General features: G+C 38.5%; 1 protein-coding gene across 2 annotated transcripts in view; it reads left to right on the top strand.

Annotated features, from left to right (window-relative positions):
• The window catches only part of KLHL1 (kelch like family member 1), a 264,468-nt gene that overhangs the window by 114,252 nt on the left and 132,597 nt on the right, over positions 1–17,619 (top strand). For both annotated transcript variants that reach the window (XM_068423667.1, XM_068423675.1), the window contains one exon: positions 1,023–1,219. In XM_068423667.1, coding sequence (XP_068279768.1) covers positions 1,023–1,219 — 197 coding nt within the window. The remainder of the gene's footprint in view (positions 1–1,022; positions 1,220–17,619) is intronic.

Consider the following 17,619-nt stretch of genomic DNA (forward strand, 5'->3'; position numbering starts at 1 on the left):
AGATCAATATACACTTAATCCTCTTATAGTTTGAAATATCAGAAGTGTTCGTTTCTTACAATTTATATTATATTTACACATTTTAATTTCCTATGCTTTTTTTCTGGTTCTCCAAGATATCCTTGTGATCTCTAATTTACAGTTTCTGAAGTTATTAATGTAAAAGACTTATAAGAGATACTAATGTAAAAAAAAATATTTCAAGATGATGTTTGGGGAGAGAATATGATGACAAGAATGACACTTATTCCTCGCTAAAAGAAATAATTTTGTAAGTTTATTTTATTCTGGTTTACCTTTTATTTATTAAAGAGTGTATCAGTGTGCAAGATAAGGACAATGGCTTGTGAAATTACAAAATTCAGTGCAATATAATTATTAATTAATGGAAGATAAATATTATGCATCTATATATGTTCTTTTAGCTAATATAAAGTCTTTTAGAAGAACTATATGGTATGAGAGGCCTGCCATATGTTACTCAGTTAAAATTAATCCCAAAGTCACGTTACAAATAAGCAACATGAACTTTGGAGATTTTAAGCCCTATTTTGAAGATATTTTTATGGTTTTAGTCATACTATATTAGGCAGTTATCTAATTCTTTGCAGGGAGGTAAATGACTGTGAGTTTTTATCTGCATCACTGAAGATAATGCAAGTTTTATCACCAATTTAATTGAAAAAAAAAAAATCCCAGCCTGGTTGATATCCAGATACTCAGATTTTAGTCTTGTTATAGAAACAAAAGCAGTATTCCTAAGTCTTCTCTTCCTTTCCACACTTTACAGGCTCTATTTGTAACCCTATTATATAGTTGAATTAATAGTAGTTTAAAAAGTTTCTAACACTGTAATGTTCAGGTCACTGAGATGTCCAGTCAGAGAGACTAATCCTCCTTCTTAATTTTTCTGTAGAGTTATTTATATAGAGCTAGGATTATTTATAAAAGATCTTTTGATACTGCATGGTTTGTAAATACCAAGTAAATAAGTTTGCATGTGTTATCAATCTTTTTCTTAGGCTGCCTGGAATTGAAAGAAGACACCATTGAAAATCTTCTAGCAGCTGCCTGCCTCCTCCAGCTCCCACAAGTAGTAGAGGTTTGCTGCCATTTTCTAATGAAGCTTTTACACCCATCCAACTGTTTGGGAATACGGGCATTTGCTGATGCGCAAGGTTGCACAGAGCTTATGAAGGTGGCTCACAACTACACCATGGTAAGGCACTTTTAGAATATCTAAATTATCATAGAATCATAGAATGGTTTGGGTTGGAAGGGACCCTAAAGATCATCTAGTATCAACCCCCCTGCCATGGGCAGGGACACCTTTCCACTAGACCAGCTTGCTCAAAGCCTCATCCAACCTGGCCTTGAACAGTTCCAGGAAGGGGGCATCCATGACTTCTCTGGGTAACCTGTTCCAGTGTCTGACCTCCCTCACAGAAGGAATTTAATTGTAATATCTCATCTAAATCTACCCTCTTTCAGTTTAAAACCATTCCTCCTTGTCCTATCACTACGTGCCTTTGTAAAAAGTCCCTCTCCCACTTTCTTGTAGGCCCCCTTCAGGTACCAGAAGGCTGCTAGAAGGTCTCCCCGGAGCCTCCTCTTTTCCAGGCTGAACAGCCCCAACTCTCTCAGCCTGTCTTCATAGGAGAGGTGCTTCAGCTCTGTGATCATCTTTGTGGCCCTCCTCTGGACTCATTCCAACAGGTCTATGTACTTGTTATGTTGGGGCCCCCAGAGCTGGATGCAGTACTCCAGGTGGGGTCTCGTGAGAGTGGAGTAGAGGGGCAGAATCACCTCCCTTAACCTGCTAGGCACGCTACTTTTTATGCAGCCCAGAAGTTGAAGACAGAAAAAATTTTATCTGACAATATTTTAAATTTCTAAGCAATAATGTCCCCTTAAGGTCTATACTGAAATTGTTATTGAAGTAATACAGCAAGTTTCAATGAATCTGCTTTGCTTGTCCAGCAGTTATGTCCTTATTTTATTTACTCTTTTCTGTAATGAATACCATATTGCAATTCACACGTTTCTCTGTGTTTTTCTTACCACTATGGCTCAGGTGGTTATATCTGGTTTACACTTTTGGAGCTAGTTCTGTGGCTGGTTTTAATTTTCTCTGTATTTAGACATCTAAAATGTAGTTTTCCAGGTCCAAGCTAGTCAGTTTGACCTTCTTCTGTTAGTGAAGAAAAATGACCTCTCAGCAGAATTAATCTGGTCTACCTTAGAATGAGATTGTGTTAGAAATGAACAGTTATGGGTTGAAAAAATTCAACATTTTTATCAATATATTTTTTAGATTGATGTATTACTTTGGGGTTTTTTGAGTAAAAAACAATATAATGAACAATGAAAAAAAAATTTTAAACTCTGATAGAGAAAAACCTTCATTTTAAAAAAATTTTTATGACTAGAACAATTTGTTGAAAGATTTTTGGGGTGAATGAAATTACTCATTATAATATATTTGAAGACTTGTGGCTGATACATATCTGATATATCACACAGTTCACAAAGATCTGTGCTCATTTCTAAGGTATTAGGTATATTATATAATCTATTATTGTTTTTAATGCTCAGGTCTAAAATCTGAAGTATGTGTAATGGGAAAATCATCAACAAAAGATAGTATATCATAAAGGAAGTCGGTTGTAATTAATAAGCAAGCTCTCATGTAACTACAATTACATTTGAAAGCATGCACAATAGTCGCTCTCTGTTTGCTAGAAAGACAAATAATCACATCTATTCAGTTATGCAATTACAATATTTTTTCTGTACGTGATTAAACTTCCAACCCACTGAAAACATAATTCTAAAAGTCAGGCTTCATAGTGCATGATATTTTCATAGGCATCATGTTATTGCATTTAAATGTGAGGCAGCTCACATCTATTTGATTTACTGTTTTGTCTTAAAGTGTGTGGATGACCAGTTGTGAGTGTGAGAAGGGTGCCTTATTGCCTTTCTTGACTACAACACTCTGGATGAGAGAGAATCTGCATAATAGAAAAGTGATTATTTCTTCCACATGCATGCATAACCCGGAAAAACTTCTAGAGTGCGAGGAACGTACCCTGGCGAGTGTGGTAGAGGAACGTACCCTGGCGAGTGTGGTAGAGGAACGTACCCTGGCGAGTGTGGTAGAGGAACGTACCCTGGCGAGTGTGGTAGAGGAACGTACCCTGGCGAGTGTGGTAGAGGAACGTACCCTGGCGAGTGTGGTAGAGGAACGTACCCTGGCGAGTGTGGTAGAGGAACGTACCCTGGCGAGTGTGGTAGAGGAACAACAAATAGAGAGCTTGTGGTGTGAAGAAAGGGTAGGAAAGTGATGAGCAGAGCAAAGAGAAGATTCATAGTCTCTGAGGTGACAGAAGACATTATTTTTTCCTTCAGTGTCCAAGGAAATAGTATGGACTGTGATGAGAGCAAACGTAAAGTAGAGCAAGGGCGAGTTTTTTAAAAAAATCCTCCTGTCTTATGTAGAGGATTTGAGGGGAAGCCATCTCTTAAAAAGGGTGGGGAAGTTCTTGTTTTAAAAAAGTTCTCATACTTTCAAGAGAGCTTCAAGGCCCTTCCTTTAAAGCTTTTCAGGGTGCTTGCTTTAAGAGTTGCAAGTGATGTATCTTGAATTCTGGCTCTGTGAATCATTTTCCAAAGTATCCTTGCAAAAGCTCATCTGTTATGAATAGGAAATAATGGTACTCCCTTAACTCTGACATATTGTGTGGTTGTTTACTCGTAAAAATTTACCATTCCTTGAAAGCCATAGAAAACAAATAGCTTAAGAAGTTTCTGATATGAAGGCAGAATAATGGATTAGTGAATGCAGCTTTCAAGGTTTGAGTGTTTCTGCTTTCTAAAGGAAGCATAAGAAATTCTTTTTGACCCCATCGTATGTCTCTTAAATACTGTAGCCAAGAATTGTCAAGAACAAAAATAATAATTTTTATTCTACTAACAATGCTATAGAGGAATACAGCTAGACCTGACAAGCAATGATAGTGCTGTAGTGTGAAGTTTTTTGAGATTATAAAAAACTCAGAGAGACAATAATTCTACGCTGGTTGTGGGAATAGGGAATAAGACAAAGTTTTTTGAGTAATCTTGCAAAAAGTAGATTTATAGACACGGCATATGTGATAGAATGTGTAATGATTTGGAGATATCACTCAAGTCTCATCTTGGAATAATTTTGCTTCTCTAGTTAATTACATAGGTGAAATTAAATATTAATTGCTTAAAAAAAATAAAAGACTCATTCTCTGTAGCCCTTAGTTGAGGTACTCGTTTAAAGTGCTGGAACCTTAGGATAACTCTATGACTGCATTGTACCTGACAAATGTCTCAACTTTCATCCACCAATTAGTTTTAATTAGAAAGTCATTCACACTTGTCTTCACAATAGTGTTTTAATGAAAATCAATATATTTTCATGAAAATGGTTTGCTTCATTGAATCTCCATAAATTTTTTAATCTCCATTTTTCAAAAACAATTCCTTGTCTAGTGTCAGACTTGATATTTTATAACTTCTAAATTATAGTGTTGTTCATTAAAAAATAATTTTTATATATACATATATATAATGAGTTTGCCTTGGGCTTTCACGTAATGTGTTATGAGGGCAAGACTTTTGAGCTTGGAAATTTCTTTATATTGAAAAAGAAATAGCTGCTAAAGAACAGACCACTGAATTTCAGAATCCTGTTGACTTCAGGAGATATGTCATTTCCAACACATGTTTTTTGTCACATTGGGTAACTGTTCAGTTCCCCTCAACCATAAAATCTGTGGAAGCCATGAATACAAATTTTTATGTGCATAGTTGACACAGGTATGTCCAGACTTAATTCAAATATGACAAATTTTTTTCAAAATGCAGAGTCATTGTTGAGCCTGGGGAAAGCTTCTAATGAAACTAAAATTCATTAACCGTACAGTTATATATTCCTTTCCACAAACAGGGTTATAATATCCTCAATATTTACTGAGATATTTAGTCTTCAGTGTCAAATATCAAATTGTTCTTTTGAAATGCAACATCTAAGTGAGGAAAAGAAAATGTGTGCATGGAGGAGGGGAGGCAGGAAGGAAATGAAGGTAAGAAAAGCAGTGAAGGAAAACCAGTGAACATTTGAAAAATCTTTAGAAAATACACTCGCCAAATAGCAAGTTATGAGATTGGTGGAGGAAGAGAGGAAGGTAGACTTCATAAAAAATTAGTGAACAATGGAAGTTGGAAATTTCTATCTTTGCATTCCTCATACTTTTTATAAATGGAACTTGGATAGCAACATATTAAATTGAAGCATTAGAAGCAAGAAGTTAAAAATAAGAGCAAAAAACACAGAGTCTTATTGGTTGCTTTTTTTTTAGGCACATCGGGTTTAGTATGGGTTGTTTTATTTCTGAGGTATGAAGTTGCCCTGCCAGTGTTTTATGGTGGGTGTTTTTTGGTTTTTGTTTTTTTCCGTATTTTAATGAATCTGCTAATTTAAATGGCAGAAAACAAATATCCATTTCTCTCTTGATTTAAGACTTCTGTACTTCTTAATTACAATCTGGGTTTTTGCTAGCTTGTTAATTTCTGTAAATTTTCAATCTGTAAAGCCATATGTCTGATAACTTTAAATTCCTAATTTATCGTCAGATTTATATGATAGTACAGTGAAATGCACATGTAATGTCTTTTATAAAAAAACAAAAGCAGCAAAATAGAAAATATCAATAAGCTAAAGCAAATACATTCTTCTTACGCATTTTTAGTCATATTTATTCTTCCAGTTATCAGGGGTTTCATATGTAGGGAAGCTAACCTCTAAAGTCAGCAATTTATCAGCTTGTGATACTTGTCAGAAATTAAGAGTCATAGTGTATGGTCTTATTGTGTCTTTATAAAACAGAATAAAGTCTAATTTGAAATTGTGATGGCAACCTTATTGGGATGCCAGTCTTTTTATTATGTATGATTTTTTATAATGTACTTATTTTGAAACATTATACTGTTTATTGCTGACAGTTTGTAATAGACCATGCTAGTTTAATGAACTCTGTATCCTTCATGTACCATTAGTCCTTGTCATAACAACTACTTTTCTACATTAGCAAATATTCAGAGATTAAAACTTTGTCATATTTTTCCTTAAATAGATAACTGCAGTTTGGTTTTAAAGCATGGGAAAATCTTAAAAATTTTATTCATACTAGGTAAGGTTTTGAATACAACTGTAGCTTGCTTTCTCACAGTAAAGAACATGATTCTTCTTATGTTTCTTCCTATGGTATGACATATGGATAGAATCAGAATCACAGAATCATAGAATTGTTTTGGTTGGAAAGGACCTTTAAGATCATCAAGTCCAAATGTTAACCTAGCACTGCCAAGTCTGTCACTAAGCCATGTCCCTAAGCACCACACTTATGTCTTTTAAATACTTCCAGGGATGGTGACTCAACCACTTCCCTGGGAAGCCTATACCAATGCTTTCAACCCTGTCGGTGAAGAAATTTTTCCTAATATGCAAGCTAAACCTCCCCTGGCACAACTTGAGGCCGTTTCCTCTCATCCTATCATTTGTTACTCGGGAGAAGAGAACAACACCCACCTCATTACAACCTCCTTTCAGGTAGTTGTAGAGAGTGATAAGGTCTCCCCTCAGACTCCTTTTCTCCAGGATAAACAACCCCAGTTCCCTCAGTCGCTCTTCATAAGACCTATGCTCTAGACCCTTCACCAGCTTCTTTGCCCTTCTTTGGATTCTCTCCGGCACCTCAATGTCTTTCTTCTAGTGAGGGGCCCAAAAATGAACACACTATTGGAGGTGCAGCCTCACCCGTGCTGAGTACAGGGGGAGGATCACTTCCCTTGTCATGCTGGCCACACTATTCCTGATACAAGCCAGGATGCTGTTGGCCTTCTTGGCCACCTGGGCACACTGCTGGCTCATATTCAGCTGGCTATCGGTCAACACCCCTAGGTCCTTTTCTGCCAGGCAGCTTTCCAGCCACCTTTCCTCAAGCCTGTAGTGTTGCATGGGGTTGTTGTGCCCCAAGTGCAGGACCCAACACTTGGCCTTGTTGAACCTCATCCAGTTGGCCTCTGGCCATTGATCCAGGCTGTCTAGATCCCTCTGCAGAGCCTTCCTACCCTCAAGCAGATCAACACTCCCACCCAACTTGGTGTCATCTGCGAACTTACTGAGGGTGCATTCGACCCCCTCATCCAGATCATTGATACAGATATTAAAGAGAACTGGCCCCAGTACTGAGCCCTGGGGAACACCACTTGTGACCAGCTGCCAACTGGATGTAACTCCATTTACCACAACTCTTTGGGCTTGGCCATCCAGCCAGTTTTTTACCTAGTGAAGCGTACACCCTTCCAAGCCATGAGCAGCCAGTTTCTCCAGGAGAATGCTGTGGGGAACAGTGTCAAAGGCTTTACTAAATTCTAGGTAGACAACATCCACAGCCTTTCCCTCATCCAGTAAGTGGGTCACCTTGTCATAGAAGGAGATGAGGTTAGTCAAGCAGGACCTGCCTTTCATAAACCTATGCTGACTGCGCCTGATCGCCTGGTTGTCCTGTACATGCCGTGTGATGGCACTCAAGATGATCTGCTCCATATTCTTCCCTGCCACTGAGGTCAGACTGACAGGACTGTAGTTTCCTGGATCTTCCTTCCAGCCCTTCTTGTAGATGGGTGTCACATTTGCTAACCTCCAGTCAACTGAGACCTCCCCAGTTAGTCAGGACTGCTGATAAATGATGGAAAGTGGCTTGGTGAGCACTTCCAACAGCTCTCTCAGTACCCTTGGTTGGATCCCATCCAGCCCCAGAGACTTGTGTGTTTCTAAGTGGCATAGCAGGTTGTTAACCATTTTCCTGTGGATTATGGGGGCTTCATTCTGCTCCCTGTCTTCCAGCTCCGGGGGCTGGGTACCCAGAGATCAACTGATCTTACTACTAAAGACTGAGGCAAAGAAAGTATTAAGCACCTCAGACTTTTCCTCATCCTTTGTCACTATGCTTCGCCATGTATCCAATAAAGGATGGAATTCTCCTTGGCCCTCCCCCTGTTGCTAATGTATTTATAGAAACATTTTTTATTGTCTTTCATGGCAGTAGCCAGATTAAGTTTTAGCTGGGTTTTGGCCCTTCTAATTTTCTCCCTGCATAGCCTCACAACATCCTTGTAGCCCTCCTGAGTTGCCTGCCCCTTCTTCCAAAGTTCGTAAACTCTCCTTTTTTGCCTGAGTTCCAGCCAAAGCTCTCTATTCAGCCAGGCTGTTCTTCCTTGCCGGCTTGCCTTTTGGCACATGGGGACAGCCTGCTCCTGTGCCTTTAAGATTTCTTTCTTGAAGAGTGTCCAACCTTCCTCAACCTGATAATGCTTAGAAATTTAGAGTGTGACGTTCCAAGTTATGCTACCATTTTATTCATCTCAATATCATGCCATTTGACTGAAGCCTGATTATTTCAAATGGAAAATTGAAATACCTCATAGATACAACTCTTTAATCTGTCAGTGCTTTCTCTCTAAGGAAACTTCACTTAAACTCAGGGTTTCTTTTGCATCTTGAAACTGCGGTTTGACAACTGAGATGGTAGAGCTTGTTCCACATTTTTATTTCACCATATTGCAAGATGAACTGCTAAACACTAACTTGGAAAATTGTCAAATTGCTTTGATGCACTGAGTAGGAGGATGGCAGTAAGTAAAATTTCCATGAGCAGAAGAATATATATGAGTTTAAATGATTGATTGTGTCTGTAACCCAGTCAAAATGTTAGCAATATAAAAGACCTTAACATATGTTACAATTCCAAGCCTGGGAGATGCAAAATGTTTGCAGGTGCCTTTGAATGAAGTGGTAGAAGGTGTTTAGTCTCTCATATATGCAGTTCTGTGCTTCACACTGCAAGGGTCATTAGTCCCAGCACAGCAAAACATTATTCAAACTTAATTATAAGCACATAAGTAATCTCAGTGACATGTACTGACTCTATATAGACCCTTTAACTTACTGGGAATTCTGATTACACTGCATTTATGTGAAGTGTATGCATTATCCAGATTTTTTAATGATCTTTTATGGTGAAGAGCTTCAGTGATCATGTTATTAGCTAGGTTTCTTATCTAAGTCACAGAATTTCATTGTTAAAACTTGATGGGGTGAAGTGAGGAAGGAGTGATATGTAAAACCTTTCCTATCCAGTTCCATTTACAACAGCTCATACTGAAGCATATTGAAATATTGTACAATACTCCATATTGAAGTTAAGCAAAATATTATTGAGTTATTGATAGATTGTGATGACAGTCATTAATGAGTTGTTGCACATTCGGACATCAGTGGTTTATTTCAGTGTTAATATAGCTTTAACTAAGGTCAGATAACAGATGAGGCCAGCAAACTCCCTGGTACTGTAATTTAACAGTTCTTTAAAATCTGCTGTTTAACAAGATTTATGTACAGGGTCATCAATTGGCTTTCTACTAGTTAAAATGGCTGACCAGATACTTGTCAATAGATACAATAGCTGATCAGATACTGGTCAATAGATACTGATCAGATAACAGCTTTGTTAACTTCATATTATACTTTGTTTTGACCACTTTGACTTCCTTATTGCCACATTGGTGAGACCCCACCTAGAGTACTGCGTCCAGCTCTGGGGCCCCCAATGTAAGAAGCACATGGGTCTGTTGGAATGAGTTCAGAGGAGGGCCACGAAGATGATCGGAGGGCTGGAGCACCTCTCCTATGAAGACAGGCTGAGAGAGTTGGAGCTCTTCAGCCTGGAGAAGAGAAGGCTTCGGGAAAACCTTAGAGCAGCCTTCCAGTACCTGAACGGGGCCTACAGGAAAGTGGGAGAGGGACTTTTTACAAGGGCATGTAGTGATAGGATGAGGGGGAATGGTTTTAAACTGGAAGAGGGTAGATTTAGATTGGATATTAGGAAGAACTTCTTTACTGTGAGGGTGGTGAGACACTGGACCAGGTTGCCCAGAGAAGTTGTAACTGCCCCCTCCCTGGCAGTGTTCAAGGCCAGGTTGGATGAGGCTTTGAGCAACCTGTTCTAGTGGAAAGGTGTCCCTGCCTGTGGCAGGGGGATTGGAACTAGATGATCTTTAAGGTCCCTTCCAACTGAAAGCATTCTATGATTCTATGAGTCCAGCTGGCGGCCGGTCACTAGCGGTGTTCCCCAGGGCTCAGTTCTGGGGCTGGTGCTGTTCAATATCTTTATAGATGATGTAGACGTAGGGATTGAGTGCACCCTCAGCAAATTTGCAGATGACACCAATCTGGGTGGGAGTGTCTATCTGCTGGAGGGTAGGAAGGCCCTACAGAGGGATCTGGACAGGTTAGATAGATGGGCCGAGACCAACGGCATGAGGTTCAACAAGGAAAAGTGCCGGGTCTTACACTTCAGTCACAACAACCCCATGCAGCTCTACAGGCTGGGGGAAGAGTGGTTAGAGAGCGGCCCGGCGAAAAGAGACCTGGGGGTGCTGATGGACAGCCGGCTAAACATGAGCCAGCAGTGTGCCCAGGTGGCCAAGAAGGCCAATGGCATCCTGGCCTCTATTAGGAATAGTGTAGCCAGCTGGTCTAGGGAAGTGATCGTCCCTCTGTACTCGGCACTGGTGAGGCCGCACCTTGAGTATTGTGTCCAGTTCTGGGCCCCACACTTCAAGAAAGATGTTGAGATGTTGGAGCGAGTCCAGAGGAGGGTGACCAAGCTGGTGAAGGGTCTGGAGGGTCTGACCTACGAGGAACGGCTGAGGGAGCTGGGGTTGTTTAGCCTGGAGAAGAGGAGGCTCCGAGGTGACCTTATTGCAGTCTACAACTACCTGAAGGGAGGTTGTAGTGAAGTGGGAGATGGCCTCTTCTCCCGGGCAACTAGCGATAGGACAAGAGGACATAGCCTCAAGCTTCACCAGGGGAGGTTCAGGTTGGACATTAGGAAGAATTTCTTTTCAGAAAGGGTTATTAGACATGGGAATGGGCTGCCGAGGGAGGTGGTGGAGTCACCATCTCTGGATGTGTTTAAGAAAAGACTGGACACGGCACTTAGTGCCATGGTGTAGTTGACATGGTGGTGTCAGGGCAACAGTTGGACTCGATGATCCCTGAGGTCTCTTCCAACCTGGTTGATTCTGTGATTCTGTGACATATGGATAAATAGACAATAAGATGGGTGAAAAGCTGACTGGACAGACAGGCTCAAAGAGTTTTGATCTGTCATAAGAAGTCCAACTGGTGACCAGTAAATAGTGATGTTCCTCAAGGATCACATCTGGGTCCAATACTCTTTAACAACTTTATTAATTATCTAGACGACAGGATGGAGTTCTTTCTCAGCAAGTTTGCAGATGTCACCATACTGGCAGGGGGAGATGGGAGCCCAGAAATGGGCTGACAGCAACATCACGAAGTTTAGCAAAGGGAAATGCAAAGTCCTGCAATCTGGGGACAAATAACCCCACGCACCAGTACAGACTGGGGATCAACTGTCTAGGAAGCAGTACTGCAGAAAAGGACCTGGGGGTCCTGACAGACACCAAGTTGAATGTAAGTCAGCAATGTACCCTAGCAGCAAAGAAGGCCAACAACATCCTAAGATGCATCAGAATGAGCAAGATGAAGAAGGTGGTCCTTCCCTATATGGCATCCATGAGACCACATATGAAGTGCTGTGTCTAGTTTTGGGTTCCTCAGTACAAGAGAGACATGGATATACTGGAGTGAGTCCAGTGGAGGTCACTAAGCTGTTTGGATGATGGAGCACATGGCATATAAAGAAAGTCTAGGGCAGCTAGGCCTGTTTAACCTAGGTAAGAGAGAGCTAAGGGAGACCTTACTGCTCTCTGCATCTACCTGATTGGAGGATACAGAGAAGATGGTGCCAGGCTGTTGGAGGTGCAGAGTGATAGGCAGCAGATACAAACTGGAACATAGGAAATCCCAAGTGGATATTAGGATATTTTTTTTTTTAAACCATGAGGGTGGTCAAATACTAGAAAAGCAACAACCAACGGAGTTTTTGGTATCTGTTCTTGAAGGTATTCAAGACTTGACTGAAAATGTCGCTTAGTAACCTGACATAATTAGATGTGCACTGAGCAGAGAGTTTGACTAGATGACCTCCAGAGGTCACTTTGAACCAAAATTATTCTGTGAGGCTATTAAATGTATTTCCTGTACGTTTTCAATGGTCTTAGAGATGACCTGTGTATCCAGGACACCAGGATGCAAAAGTTTAGTTTTTTTTTTTAAATTTTATTTTTTAAGCAATGTGCAACAGATGGAATTACCAGAGCTAACATTTATTTTACTTTTATTAGCAACCAGCTATTGGTAACATGTTAGCAACAAGTTAGCAGTAACACACTGAAATTTTAAAGCATTCTGTGATTCTCTGTTTCTTATACTCTGTCAGGCATACATTTCCAAAATATATTATTGTACAAAATGTCCTACTTGCACTGTAAATAGCAAATATAAATCTGCAAGAAGACCTATGCAGGCTGTGTTCAGACTTTATGGCATCCTACACTTAATGGATGATCTGCAAGATTATTTTTCTTAGGATAGATAGTGTTCATAATAAAGTAGAGTGACTCCAGACAGCAACACAACTTTTTTCCATATGTTTTATTTTGTGTTTTATTGTTGCTTCTTCGAAGGCCCTATTTAAACATTTGTTCAGCCACCGGAGGATAATGTGATAGATTACATTACTCGAGCGATTGTGGAAGAGACTGTGTCACTCACTGGAAGGTGATATTGTTACTCATATTGCTGAACATTTATTTGTCTAAAAATTATGTTCTTAACACTTGGAGGAAAAAAAAAGAAGGAATAGATTTGAGTAAAATACTTTAAGAAAAAAACTTTTAAAATAGGACATTTCCCTCCATAGCAACCTTGCTGAAATGTCACTGATCATTGAGTCTCTGGGACTTTTTCTAAATTAGTAATTCTTATTCTTCTCTTACACATGGCAGGTTGTTCCTGAAAAAAATGTTATACAGCTTGTACATTTTGACATATGGACATGGTATGGCTTCCTATATTCAAATTGCTTATATATTTTCCTTTCAAAGGAGTTAATTTTAAATACAGATATTTTAAATACAAATATATTGAAATAAATGTATTCTAAATATACTAGCTTAGTGTGAAAAGTTTAATTAAGTGTCTACTTCTTAGGTCTACATAGAATGCTAATTAAATAAATCAGATCACTTTTCTAGTTAAATTCTGATTGCTAAAGTTGTTATTTTGACACTCCAATTGTTTGGGGTTTTTTAACCTCCTTTCTCTCTCTAACATCCTTTGGACTAGTAAAATTAAGTTGAAAATATTCCAGAGAAACCAGAGTAATTGAAATAAATAATAAAACCAGAGATGCAGAGATGAAAAAGAAAAAACATTTTGGAACTCACTGTGCCACTTATGTCTTATCTGGAAGTATATTTTTTGAGGTTCAGAATTTTCTCCATTTTACCACTTTAAAGCCATACAAAATATATACAACAGTTAAAAAGACTGAAACAGTGCAAACACAAAGAAAAGTCCCAAAATTCTTGTGATGATCTTACTTTCAACCAAAACACAAAATTTGATCTTTATGTGCGAAACTAAGCTTAGGCTAATTTATTCCCTTGATAGTATAACTTTCTTAAAATATTACACTATTATTATTTTTCTTTTTTAAAAAAAATCCATGAAATTACATTTTTATTATGACTATTGTTATGACTCTTGCTTCCAATTTCTACCCTTGCTTCCGATTTCTTTTTTCTTCTTTTCTTCTTTGAGAAAAAATAGTACTTCATAGAACACTTTTCACACTTCTGGTGTTTTTAAGATGCTTGTTTGAATGTAATAATCAGCACTTAGCACAGTGTGCTGCATTTTTATAAGTTTTCCTTAGTACAGCTGTGACATGGCATGTTACAGTACCACTCCATCAAGGCACGGTAGGAGAAGAGGAGAGTAAGAGCATTTCAAGAACCAGCATATGGACAACAAGATAATTAGTAGGAAATACAGAAGACAACTGCTGGTAGTAAAATGCTGTGAAATCTACAGGAAAATAGTTAAGCAAATAGTTTATAGTACATTAATCACAATTTAATGGCTTCTTTACCATCAGGAACTTTCATGTTATTGCCTAAATGCCATATTAAAAAGGTTAGTATGGCAGAATGCTGTATTATTCCTAGAGAGTGCTGCTATGAAAAGTAGCACTCTCATCTGAATGATCTTTTTACATTATACACAGAGCTCAACAGTTCCTATGGTTTTAATTTGTTTTTCAAGTATATTCTAGTTCCAGAAACCTGAATATTCAGCAGCAATGTTAGTATCCCATTGAACTAATACTTATTGTGCTTCAGAGTGCTAGCAGCAATATAATTTCATATTAAGGGCACTCTGATTTGTCTCTTCTTTCATTAGTGGGTCTGGTGATGGTTTGTCTGTCAGGTCAGCACATCTCAATCTCTCGAGTGAAGAATATATAAATTATAAATCCTGCTTCATCTCACTGAACTGTAGGCATGAATTAATTACTGTCCATAGAGGTAGCTCAGGGAAAGCAGACTCTTAACTTAAAAAGCATTGGTGGGTGCCTAAAATCATTTAGCATGAATCTGTGTCAGCACATACAGAACTGCAAATATCACACTAAAAAAACACTCCAAAGACAGTGAATTTTAGGGGATGTTCTTGGCATTCATGGAAAACAGTGAAGATAAGAATCAAGAGAGCTCAATTTTGTAGCTGTAAATTCAAAGCCTTTGAATATGCAGACTAGTATAAAATCAAATACCTGGCATCTGTATATGTCTTTGGCAAAATGGAAGGATATGTCCCAGTACTGAGGATAAACATTCTTTGCTTGTTTTCATGAAAGGATATCCAAGACTAGCTAAACACAAAAACCCTCTAGAATAATTAGCTTGTATGTGTAATACAAAATTAGAAATTGAGGGCTAAAGTCTCTGAAAATATTGTATGTATTGAAGTTCCAATTCAAGGGTACCAAGAAAGCATGACATAACCTATAAATGCATTTTCTGTCTGCTATTCCAAATACTTTAGAATTGAGCAGAGATCTTTTAGGGCAGAAAGAAGATCCACTAGTGCTTTCTGTGGGCTTCTCAGATAACAAAGAAGAGGAGATAGCCTAACTGGAATACATAGCTGGTGAGAGGGGACAAGAAAATTTCATTGGACAGGATGATTGAACTGAAACTAACATGGGGAGCTCTGGTAGGAAAAACAGAGGAAAGGATAATACAGGAGTGGGACACAATAGAAAAGTCAATCTTAGGCATTAAGCTATGATTGAGAAAGTAAACAGAAGAGTATGTGACCAGTAGAAATCATACTCTGTAGAAACTCTGTCACCAAGATTCTTGTCTCTAGTCATTGCTCTGCTTTCTGCAATCATCAGTGACTTGCATTCTTAAAATGGTGCAACTCCCGAGAGCTTGCAACTTAGTTTTAATATTAGTTTCATTAAGCTTTGACGTAAAAAACATACCATTTACAAGAGTCTCTCTTAAGCACTGGATGGTAATCTAAGGAGTATTTGTCAACAGTCAGGATGAGACTGTGTGAATTGTCTTTCAAAAGCAAAAAGACATCTTGAGTTACTGATTCAGAGATGGTGCTCCTCATTTCCAAGGGTAAGATATACTCAGTGGCTAATTTTTGGTAATATCAAAGACTTGAGAGTAATGGAGTGTTAATTCTGTTCTTGTCTGGCAATAATGTGTTCAGTATAATGCAGGCTAGACACCTAATTTCTCTGTTGACAATGTCAGGAAGAATTTGCGGTCATACAAAAATAAAGACAATAAAATCTCAGAGAATAATACCTCTTTTGATGCTTTCACTACTGGGAAAAAAAAAAGAGAACAGTTCAGAGTAAAGGTTAACCCTGCTCTTCTCTGAAGCAGTATCAGAAACTGAAGATTTACAGTGTTCTGTCAGTGTACAGATACCCTTCAATACAATAGTGACAGGTGTTAGAGAATCATAATACAGAGATACTGCAAAAAACATCATCTGCAAGTATTTTTCTGAACTGGAGCCAAGGGAACAGAAAGGTGCATGCTCTCACTTATTCATCTATATTTAAAAAAATATTCATTATTAATAGACAAGACCTGGTTCTTTCCATCTCATTGACATGTTACTCCAGCTAGAGACTTAAAATTGTAGTGAAAGTTGGTTCATAAAAAAGATTTTATTTTATTCACATTTAGAATATTTGTTGTGGTATTGCAAACTTTAAGAAAGTTTTTTGGTCATGGGAGCGTCATAACCTTGCCTTAATAAGGACTTGTATGACTGAATATAATCAGCCATGGATGACAATACAATGCAAAGAAAGAAAGAGTGTGATAAGGCTTGGTACAGGTTGTGGGTCAGCAAGCAAGAGGAGAACAAAACCAGGAAGTGCTGGAGAGGTTCATACCATCATGGACTGATTTTATTGGCAGCCTCTGTGACACCTCCTCAGTAAATAGAGATTGTGAACAGAAGGGCAGGGGAAGGGGGATATTGTGCAGACATCCAACAATGAGCTGGAGCAAGTGTTGCGTTTCCCCAGGCTCCACTGAGCCAACTCACATTTAGGGCCAGCTTCAGTAACTGGAACTGTATGTGGGTTGTATGTGTGGGAGTGTGAAGTTTTTCCTGACACAGCTTATCCACTGCTTTTGTTCAGTTATTAAATTGAACTTTGCAGCATTACACTGTCTGGTGCTCTTCCTGCCCCCTCCCCCTTGACAACTGTTCATCATACTTTTTTTCTTGGGACTAAGAAATACCATATTGTCTTATTTTGACTGGAAATGTTCCCTGCCAGAAATAAATATATCTTTTTTTTTTCTTTATGGAAATATATCATGTAAAAACTGTTACATTTTTATAACTCATTTAGACTGAAAGATGTTAAAGACGTTGTAATAGATGATACGACAGAGGACCATATAAAAAAAAAAGTATTTTTAAATATTCTGAACCATGTACTTTTATTTAAGAATCAGAAAGGTGCAATTACATCTTTATTAAAAGTTCATCAACTGCATTGGATCTGCTTTCTTCATGCAGCCTGTTCTGAAAAGGAAACAATTAATGTATACAGCACCAATAAGAACAATGTGTTTTTATATGATCAACATATAAAATACATGTGAAGTATAGACCAAGAATTGTAGCTATATCTAATGTATTACATAATTTCATTTTTTGCCTCTCTTTCACAATATCATGAACTTCTTCCACTTTTGCTCCCTCTTTCCTTCTTTGATCCCTTCCTCTCCCTCCCATTCACCTTCCCTCCCTCTGTCCCTTTCCCTTCCCTCCCTCCCTTTCTCTTCCTGCCTTCCTGCCCTCCTTTCTTCCTGTCTGCTTTCCTTCTTTCCTTCTCTCCTTCCCTTCTCTTGGGTTTCCACTCTTTACTGTTCTTCCATACATCCTGTATGGATGTTTCACCTATTGGTCACTTTAGAGTAGCAACACACTTTAATAATTGCATGTAGTAATTGTGTGTTACATGGAGAATATGTAAC

Source organism: Nyctibius grandis, chromosome 2 (assembly GCF_013368605.1).
Source record: "Nyctibius grandis isolate bNycGra1 chromosome 2, bNycGra1.pri, whole genome shotgun sequence".
Classification (NCBI taxonomy): domain Eukaryota; kingdom Metazoa; phylum Chordata; class Aves; order Nyctibiiformes; family Nyctibiidae; genus Nyctibius; species Nyctibius grandis.